Here is a 10,363-nt window from a genome sequence, read left to right on the forward strand (position 1 = left end):
GCACATCTCAGAATGCCTGGGTAGCCAAAATCATTCCTACGAGATATGGGTAGAAGTGTCCTTGAAGGAGGAGGGATCTGAAGTCAGCTCTCCAGCCTCTGAGGTATTACTCAAACCATCAGCAGTGATGGTTCAGGAAGGAGGCAAAAAAAAGCCCATCACCCCCCGCCCATTGTATTTGGTAGGAAGGTCCCACTGCACTGCCCTAATTGCTGGACCATGGCAGAACATATGCCACACACATCTCTTCAGTATTCCCAGTTTGGGCTGCTCAGCAGATGGTTTTTGTGGATTCCACTCTCAGGTCCCTAGTGCTTTCTGTCACGAGGCAGAAAGACACACCCATGACTCGGACGTTAATGCAGTGTGTTGCAAGGCCTAAGCCCCTTTGTGCATTTAATCCTGCGCGCTTAGACAAATATTTAATGGGTTCTATCTGGCATCCTGTAGGATTTGCATATTTCCTCAATTTTCTAAATTTAACTGCTACAGTCACTTTTTCCAGGGTTTCCAGGTGGGCTTATAGCCCGATCGCTAGCCCATGCTGCCATGTTACATATGATCCATACTAGATGAGCCCAGTTTGAGATGCCTCCATGTGCTACTGTCACTTTCATTTTGATGCATAGATACATCCTTATCCAGTTTCTGTCAAGGAATTAATAGAAGTCAGTGATGGTCCATTGATGTGGAGATAATTTTAGAAATCCAAACTACTCACTTGTCCAGGGTTTATTTCTCACTAGGTCTAACTTGGGTTTCCTGCTCATCAGTATGTATAGCTGCACTTATAGCACATTTGACATTGGTTAGCAATAGTTCTTTTGATTTTGCCTCCTGGTTCCTTTCTTACTAGCAGAGTACAACTCACTCCCTTTACAAATGTAACATAGGATACAAATTTACTGCAAGGTAAAAAATGCCCAGAGTCTAACACGGGATTATACCATGTTGGTTTTCACTCTTACAGTGTGCATTTCAGAGCTATAAATTTGTTACTGCTACTCCATGCTTAATCAAATTATTTGAATACATATATTTACATTGCAGTTATTTAGGACCATTCTATGGGCAATCCAGGCGTCAGAACAAGACTTCAAATCCATCCAGCTCATTTGCAATAGTTTATTCTACATTTAAGAAGCAAAGAATACTGTAAAAGTAATTTGATTTGGCCACAAACTATTGCATAGAGGAGAAGCCCTTTTCACTACAAGTAGAAATTAAAATAAATTATTGTATATCTGTTTTCCCACAGTGTGTTTCTCATGCTATCTAATAAAGGCAGTAGCAGGTTATTAGGATACTAATGGTTGAAAATATTAAATTTACTCAGGATAGGAGGGAGCTATGCAATTAAAATTAGAGTAATTAATTTTTGGCATTTTTAAAACTAACATCCTCCTGCTGTAAATGGTTGATAAAACAGTTGTGAACAGACTATCGGGTGCTGTACACACTATTCAGCATGGGCCAAATACCATGTTCATTGACTTGGTATGTTACCAAATGCACTGTATGTCCTTGTTTGGTGGATCTTCTTCTTTAATGTTATGTTCCGATGTTTTTCAGGTATCAACCATGGACCTGTAATAGCTGGAGTAATTGGAGCTCAAAAGCCACAATATGATATCTGGGGCAATACAGTAAATGTGGCCAGCAGGATGGACAGCACTGGTGTCTTAGATAAAATACAGGCAAGTCTTGGTTTTGTGCTGGTATTTATCTTAACCCTTTGAGTTTGATTCTTAAAAACCATCAGATATATTTGTGCACTAAACAGGTCTGTGATTTGGACCTAAGGATGCCTACAGAAAAAAATTACCTACCAGCTGTATCTAGACATTTCAAAAGAATTAGACCTTGGGCAGGAAAGTAAAGAATTAAAAGAAAATTACAAGGAAGATGTGAGGAGAATCAAAACTTTGTCTTGACCCTACAGAGGAATACAGTGTAGGACGTCATGGATTGCCTGGAGATGCATCCTCTAGGTTAAGAGAGGATATGAAGAAAATCACATTTCTATTCTGTGTATTTCTAAACTCGTAAAATATTAGCTACCTTATCTCTGAAGGGCATTCTTGATATTATTTCTAAATAAAGGAGATTACCATAACTGCTATACATCAAGTTAAATCCATAAAGCAATCATGAAACTTCCCTTTTAATGAGCCATGCTGATTAATAATCTTTATAGATTATTATCCGTATAGATTATAGATAGATCTGTATAGAAAATTTACTAACTTTCCAGTGATTCCATAGTCAGGGATCACATTTTAAGTATCTGCGTAGTATGCTGCCTAGCACTTTGGGATACCAGCATGTGATTGGGAGCACTCCAGATCTATGATTGACACCATTCAGAACTAAATAATGGAAAAGTAAAGTTACCAACTGTCGGTCAAAACTGGAAACAGAAGGAATATCAAAGCAATGACATCTAGAAACTGTTGCTTGCTTTACAAAGAAACACAGACACTCTGAGACAACTGATGCTGTTGAGCAACCTGTGTCCCAGTGGGCTTTCACCTAAAATGGTAGAACTGCCTCAAGTTTGGTTCACGGGCAGTTATGTGAGAAACTGGCAACAGCAGCTCTGACAGATGATACTAATGTCTTGCTATCTCTTCATTCACACAGCCTTAGCATTCGCAAAGGGATGGGGAAGCTTGGGTCTACTGATATGAAAAACAGGTCCTGAAGTTGAGAAAAGTGCTATAAGACTGTTGTCCCTAGTGCCTTTTGTGTATCTATGAGCCCTCTGTTTGGAATTCTAGGTACAGAGATGGTCATACTCAATTTGATACCTGATGTAAGGGATTAAAATCGGCATCCAGCAACAGGCTATTTGAAAGCTCAGGTGCCCAAACCTCACTTGAGACCCTTAAAGGCCTTATAAGTGCTATAGAAAAACCCTTATAATTGCTCAGCATGTATTTGCTCTTCACACTCTGGAAGAAGATTTCTGCTTTTCTCTGTTATCAACACTGGTTGTATTACTGGATTGTTGCAGGTTACAGAGGAGACAAACAATGTCCTGCAAACACTGGGATACATGAGCACTTGCAGAGGAATAATAAATGTAAAAGGAAAAGGAGAACTGAAGACGTACTTTGTACATACTGAAATGACAAGGTCCCTTTCACAAGGGAACGTGGCATCTTGAAGAATGCTTGTATGTGTCATCAATACCCTATTTTCAGGAAAGTATCACGCACTTTTTAACTACATTTTGGCCCTTAACATGCGTGCTATTTTCTGGTATGTGGCACTTATTTTAATATGGCTGCAGAATAGTCCCATGAGCCATCATTTTGCACCTTGATTTCCTACGTTCAAGGACAGTTGAGATATACGCTGTAGGACTGGAAGATTGTACTGCTGCTTGCACTGTTATTCAAAGACAAGAAAAGAAGGAATAGGAATTAAAAGGAGACAACTCATCCTGAAAGGACTGAAAAGAGATGTTAGTGACAGATGCACAGAAAAAAGGCAATAAAGCTAGGGGTGCATACTATTTTCTGATGCATGGTGTTTTCTGGAAAATACAGTCGCTCCCCGATAGCATCCACTAATCTGGTATTAAAATATACAGTATTTGTAAATAAGTTTACTCTTTCCACACATGATTTAGATGTGATCACCAGTTGCATCTCATACCCAGGGACACGTTGGGTGGCTTGCTGGCATTCTTTCTGAAGAGAGAACTAACAGTGCTGGAATAGTTTTGTACAAACGTGTCAAATGTTTTCAAGCTGTTGTCTTTTGTAAGGTTAATTCATTAAAAGTTTATATGCACTTTGCCTTACTGTTGCAGTCTCTTAGTTTTGCTTCCTTCCATGGCTTCTGTCGCTCTAAACCTGCGCATTCTCTGCTGCTGCCGCTGCTACTTTTTATTCCCCAGTTAGATGTTGAGGCAGGCTATGGCCAGCTATCTTAATAGCCTTAGTCAGTAATATCTGCTAAACTTGCTATTGCCTTTCAGAAATTGAATCACCTCTGGTGTCTGCAGTCTTGGTTGGCATCCGAGGCACTTTGCAGTCATTTACTGCCTAGGTGATACAGAAGACTTACCTCAAATCCATAAACACAAGCAAAGCGGGGGATACTGGAGACAGCAGTAGCGTTGCTACTTTGCAACTGGCCTGCAATGCTTAAACAATAACTAGGAGAAGCTGTACAAGAGAAGAAATGTTTTGTTTGTTTTGCACTTTGGCAACCTCTTTTGCCCTTGCATGCCTTTCACTTAACCTTTACAATGCCAGATTTCTTGGGATATTTAAAACAATTGATTTTATCAGGACATTAGTATGTGGGGAAGATACAACAAAATGCTACTTTGTGGATATTCAAGATTAATTTAAATCCTGTTGAATTAAAAAGTATCACACTTGTGGAGTTTTATAGATAAACCAGGTGAAAGACTGAAAAGGCAGGTAATTGTACTATCTATGCTCCTTTGAAGCATAGATAGTAGACTTATTTTTGCTTTGCTATAATCAGTACTTGAAATTAACGTATTCTTTTAGTCATGACATCTTAACAAGACCAAAATTAATAAAATCCTCTTATTTACAAAATAGCATGTAATTACAAGATTTTTTTTCTAACTGATATCATATGAATATTGAAGTCAACTTATGCACTATTAGCTCTGGCATGTTACTGAAATGTAAAAAGTATTCAGTTTTCTCATTCGTGAAACATATATTTACATTTGTATTGCATTGGTGTCCTTTCGGAAGGAGTTCTCAAAATTGTTGGTCAAAAATAAATGGCATCAGGCCACAGTCTCACTGAATGGGGCACAATTTACTCAACAGCAGCCATCCCGCCCACTAGCAAATTGGAATGGCAGTAATTTCAAAATGCCTACATCTGTAGTAAAATGGGCAATCTGAATCTTGATCCCTTTAAGTTAGTGTAGAAGCAAAATGCAAGTTATTTCAGTTACGTCCAACATAACACACTTGATGCCTCACCCAGAGATGGAGACTTTTGATCAGTAACTCTCAAGATAGGTGCTCAGTCTAATAAAATCTCATTAAGAGTATTTTGTTGTCTTTACAATTTTGTCCTTTTAGTTAATAAGTTAAGATAAATATTTTCCAGTGGAATTAAAGACTTTCCAAATAGCTCATATGGCAGCTAAAAGACAAAGTCCCAGTCATTGGCTAAAACAGGCTATCACTTAGCTATGCTTAAGACTTCTCCTAAATCCCTCCTCTCCACTTACTATAAACTTGTCCTAGGAATACTTAAAAAAAAATTTATCTCTTAGACATTGAATGTACTCTGGGCCTTTAAAATCATTCTGGCATTATCACAGGTCAAAGCAATCGTTTCTTAGTGTGGATGAAAACCCTTTATGTAAAGCTGATTATATTGTACTGTTGTATCTATGTGTAGCTTTCAGGCATAACCCATACATTCAGGATTTTGCTTTTAATTTGTATAATTGCACATCAATAGCAAGCCTTGTACCTAACTTGATAGACTTGTTTGTATGATTTTTATAAAAGTTAAACAATATTATATTTCTGTTAAGCCATGAAATCTTAAAACATTTGAATGGCTGTGAGTTGACTGGTCCGACAAAATATATAGAAAGAAATGTACATGCCTTTCAAGAGCATGTTGAAAATGCCCTTGTTCAGAGCACTCATGTTTCACTGGTGTTCTTGTCTCATTTTGTAGTTGCATTCAGATTCTTGCAGTCAAATCCTGCTAAAGAACAAGCAAGTGCGCAAAAGGGGATTATACATGCAGTGTGATGCCCAAAGAAAGGTGCATACCATCCTCTCTCCAGCCTCCAGTTGCTGAGCATTATTATTATATTTCTAGTTCTGAGAAGCTATTTGTATCCAATAAATAATTTTTTTGTCTTCCAATGCATTTTACACCTACTGTTTAGACTGTTTTATTTTTCCCCCATCTAGATTGACCCAGAGTTCTTGTATCCTCTTTCTTCCTCTCCTGCAGCATTTCATCTGCCTCAATAACTGGATGTAATACTGCTCGTGTATCAGTGTGTTACTTGAACAGCTTTAGGATAATCACACAAACTAGTATTTGAGGTGCCACCTATTCTACATCACAGCAAGGCTCACCAAATTCTATGACTTCTGTGTTGGTGCCGTAGTTCATAGGTCACTGTCAAACCACAAAGAATGTGACTTCCAAAAGTACAATGCAAATGTATTTCATACCTTGAGGCAGAAGCCAAAAGATCAACCTAAGAGTGATTCACTCTGGGAAAATGACTTCCAGGTGGGAACACCTGCGGAGCCAGCTTGATTTCTTTTTCAAAGTCAATGCTTTCATTCAATTTGTGGAGGGCTACCAAGGGACAGATGGAAAGATCAGACTCGCAGATATTTTTGTTAACTACAAAAGTAATTGGGATTACCTGTAACTTAATGCTATTTAGCTGCTGTTTCTAAAGAGAGACATTAGCATCATATTTACACTGTGTGAAAAGCATTTTTCATTTTTTTAATATTACTTTATGTTTCCTCTATTTTATAAAATATCTACAGACCTTCCCTTTTTCCACTGAGGCACAGGTAGGAGTTCAACTTGCTCGCTTCTAAAGCGACAGCTGTGCGCATCTGAAAGTAGAGCTGTTGAAAGTCTGTCCTGTTTTGTTTTCAGAACCTCATATCAGGACAAATAATGAGCCAAGTTGTCAGGATGCTTTGTATAGCAGCAGATTTACTGTTCAAAGCAATTATTACCTTGTCCTTTGATATGTATTTTTCCTTTTGGCTGTACTTCTTTATGAAGATATTTTAATTTTTCATTTTCAGGTAGCAGATTCTCCTTCACCTGACCTAGACACTACCCTTCAACACTTTTTACAGGTAGACCCCAAATAATTTTAAAACTAGGGGTCCTTAGTTTTATTCCTCCTTTCTTGCCTAAAATAGTGGAGTGACTCTGGGGAGGAAAAAAATGTGAAATGAGATATATGTGCCTTAAATAAAACACATAATTAAGGGAGCTTTTTTTTTTTCCTTGAAGTACTCCAAGTTTGTGTGGATTTGCTGGAAGTGGTGTGTAAATTAACTATAGCTCGTTCACCCTAAAGTTTGCTACATATTAACTTTAAACATTTTCAAATTCAGGGGCAGGAATTATTCCGGTCAATGTAGTTTTTAATATGTCAAAATTCAAGATAAGGACATTTTAATTCTGTTTGCAACAATGGAGATATGAACCTCTTCATAGTGTAGGATGCCACTGTTCAAAACAAAGATTCAGCCTAAAATTCTTTGAAATTTTTTGATGGAGTATTTTTAAAGATATATTTGTAGCCATTGAGATGCTCTTCACAAAAATCTCAATTTTTACAGGAAAAAAATGCATGTGAAGTATTTTGAAAGACTGCAATTTCTGGACTAGAAATTCTCATGTTTTTATTCCAAAAACAGTGTTACAAATAACAATTGTTATGAAAGTAATGTCCACCTCATGTATACAATCATGTATTACTCTACCTATTGAACAGAATATTCATCTGACTTGGTGAATTGGAATATCCATTCAGCAGATATAAGTCAGCATACAAATAATAATTGAAATTATATCAGTTAACTGGTTATCATCTTGTAATTGTTTTTAAAATTATTAAAATAAAAATAATTACAATTATTTTAAAAGTCTAATTCTCCAGTCAAGCAGTTGAAGTTGTAGTCACAAGCCAGACAAGAAATGTTTGCAATCTGCAGACCAAGGCCCAGTCACAGTAATTGTGTAGAGAATTATTTGAAACAACAGATATATTCAAGGAAAATTAAAAATTTTCCTGAGTAGCTAATGAACAAAAAAACCCCCTGAAGACTGCAAAAGGTGTGCTGACTTCTGCAGGTGATGTAGAGTTGTCTCCGTCTCCTTCAGAAAACCTCTGAAGAGCCTTCCTGTTTGAGACAGGCAGTCTGTCACTAATTCAGGGTCTAGAAGAAACAAGCACTTACATGAAACAACTGGCTTTGACCAAAACTATAATAATGGAAAGAGGACAGAGTTTTTGACCCATTTTTGTTTCAGCTTCTTTTTGAAGGTCCATTGGATGCAGCATTTGTTGGCAAAGGCTGTTTCTCCTTCGTGGCTCAGCTGAGGGTCAGGAACATAAAGCAATCTGATAACATGCTGAGGTCAATCAGTAAGGACAGGAGATTAATTGTCAAACCTTAATCTGAGGCTACCACTCTCAGATCTAAGTGACACGAATTTGAAACAGGTATATCAGCTTACAGTAAGAAAACAGCTACTGTGGTTTTTCTGTGTATCAATGACCTGTCCAGTTATATATCATCTGTCCTCTTGTGTCCGTCCCATCTCCATCCTCGTCGTTGTCTCCATCCTGTCCCTGTCCCCTCCCATCTGTCCCCCCGTTATCATTTGCTTCACAAATTCCTTTTAGGAATTTTCTTACAAAGTTATTCCATAAGTCAGTTTGACATTTCAGAACAGTGGTCCTGCCTTTGAGGCACTTTTATGACTATAAAAGTACATATCAACATATTAGAAATTGAGGAACCTTAGCAGTGGAACCTGAGGGGAATATTGCTAATCCCTAAAAAGGCAGGCAATTGAACTTCTCCTCCTTAAAACACTGAATTCAAAGCAACTTTTAACACTTTAGTGTCTGTGCTCAGCTGTATCTGATTGCTTACTTTTGACTATATAGATTAAAATTGCTCCATCACCCTCTCACAATTGTTTACATGTTTGTATTTAAATTACTAAGGAAACACCAGACTGACCTCCAGTGTTACTCTCTAACAGGAACACACACTTAACAGTACATAGTAGTGGCGTGTGATCTAAGTCAGTGGTTTTAACTAGAACAAAAAGCCCTGGGCATTCATACCCTGTTTCTGGGGAGTCTGCAAAAGGTGATCAGGAAGAAAAAGCTGTTGTAAGATTCAAATAATTCTACAGGGATTTATACCTTGACTGGGAAGGAAAAATGAACTGAAAAAGCACCACTTCAAATTATTTCAAATGTTGGGGGGAGGTGAGGGGGTAGGACAAATCTGTAACAAGCATCCAGCAGTACTTTTGACAATCTGTATTGCATCCAGATAGTGCAATTCAATTAATGCTATCCTAAATGTTAATCAAAATGAGATACGTGTGGATGGTAGAAGGAAAACTGGAAAGAACCATTTCAGATCTCAATTCAGAGCTCTTGCCTATCTTCCTTGAGATTTCTAGTGAGCAGTTTCTTGCAGCTCTATTTATAGCTTCAGCTGAGCTGCTTTTTATAAATAGGCTTGCTATCTCTTGGTGCTTGGACTAAACTACAAAAAAAGCACTTGCACAGTGGCAAACCTGTCTCTGCGTAGGAAGCTGATGTAAGGCAGCTGTTGAATTTTCAATTCCACTGCTTGCTTATGCTGCACTAATTTGGCCCATGCTGCAGAAAGAAGAGGACCCTAATTGGTAGAGGGATGTTATTAGATGAGCAGATGGAAATTGTCATGAATGATTAAAAAAAACCACCCACCCAAGTCTGTAGAGTATAAATACCTCCACACGGCACATGAAAAGAAGCAAGGGTACATTAATGAATAAAGTACGTTATTCAGTGTACTAGTGATAGGAGAGGGGCAGTTACGTAGTAAAGATAGGACTTCTACATCAGTAGACCTGAATTATTGTATGGGTCCATGATGCCCAAAGAATTAGTTGTGAAGATCTATGGATCCTTGAATGTTGGGCTTTTAAAAAAAACAAATCTTGGATGTTCAATAAAAACAAGATGTCTGGAAGAGTGCTGTTGCGAAAATACTTGCCAAAAGATACTAGTAACAACAGTAATGCTGTACCTATGGCACTAACAGTGTGGCTGCAGAAAAAGAACAGTAAAATAAACCAAGCTAGTCACAGATCCACAGTAAGAAGGCTCAGCGTGAGGTGAATATCTAGGAGCCAAGTGCTGCCAGGGCAGAGCAGTTTTACAGGCAATCTGTTGGTACAGATTTGCACCCAGAGATGCTTCCTTCAGTGTCCCCAGTATGAGTGTTTGTGCGTGAGAGAGCCTTCCAACCGCATTGCCCGAAACATCCCGTTAAAGCCTGAGCCCGAGTGGGAGAAGCGGCGCTGGCCAGAGACCCCGACTTCCTCAAGGCTCGGGATCCTCATTCGAGTGGAAACTCCATGCCACGGTGTGTTCTTATTCAGCCTCTCAAAAGGGGATTTCTAGATTAGTGCCAACAGCCGTGAGAAAAAAGCCGGTCCCTTCCGGCCAGGCTTTGCTCTCCCCTTCTCCCCCAGCTCCCGAGGACAGTGCGGGGCCAGGGCACAGGCCTGAGGGCGGGCAGCGCTGTCCCCTGAGATGGCGGCTGCTCAG

At 38.7% G+C, this 10,363-nt stretch overlaps 1 protein-coding gene across 1 annotated transcript in view; it reads left to right on the top strand.

Annotated features, from left to right (window-relative positions):
• Positions 1-3,812, top strand: part of ADCY2 (adenylate cyclase 2 (brain)) — a gene marked incomplete at its 5' end in the record, with an annotated part of 79,177 nt that extends 75,365 nt beyond the window's left edge. Inside the window, 2 exons of the mRNA XM_010083650.1 lie at positions 1,573-1,697; positions 3,017-3,812. Coding sequence (XP_010081952.1) covers positions 1,573-1,697; positions 3,017-3,169 — 278 coding nt within the window. The remainder of the gene's footprint in view (positions 1-1,572; positions 1,698-3,016) is intronic.
• Between the last annotated feature and the right edge of the window lie 6,551 nt (positions 3,813-10,363).

The sequence above is a fragment of the Pterocles gutturalis genome, unplaced genomic scaffold (genome assembly GCF_000699245.1).
Source record: "Pterocles gutturalis isolate BGI_N339 unplaced genomic scaffold, ASM69924v1 scaffold1780, whole genome shotgun sequence".
In the NCBI taxonomy this organism is placed as follows: domain Eukaryota; kingdom Metazoa; phylum Chordata; class Aves; order Pterocliformes; family Pteroclidae; genus Pterocles; species Pterocles gutturalis.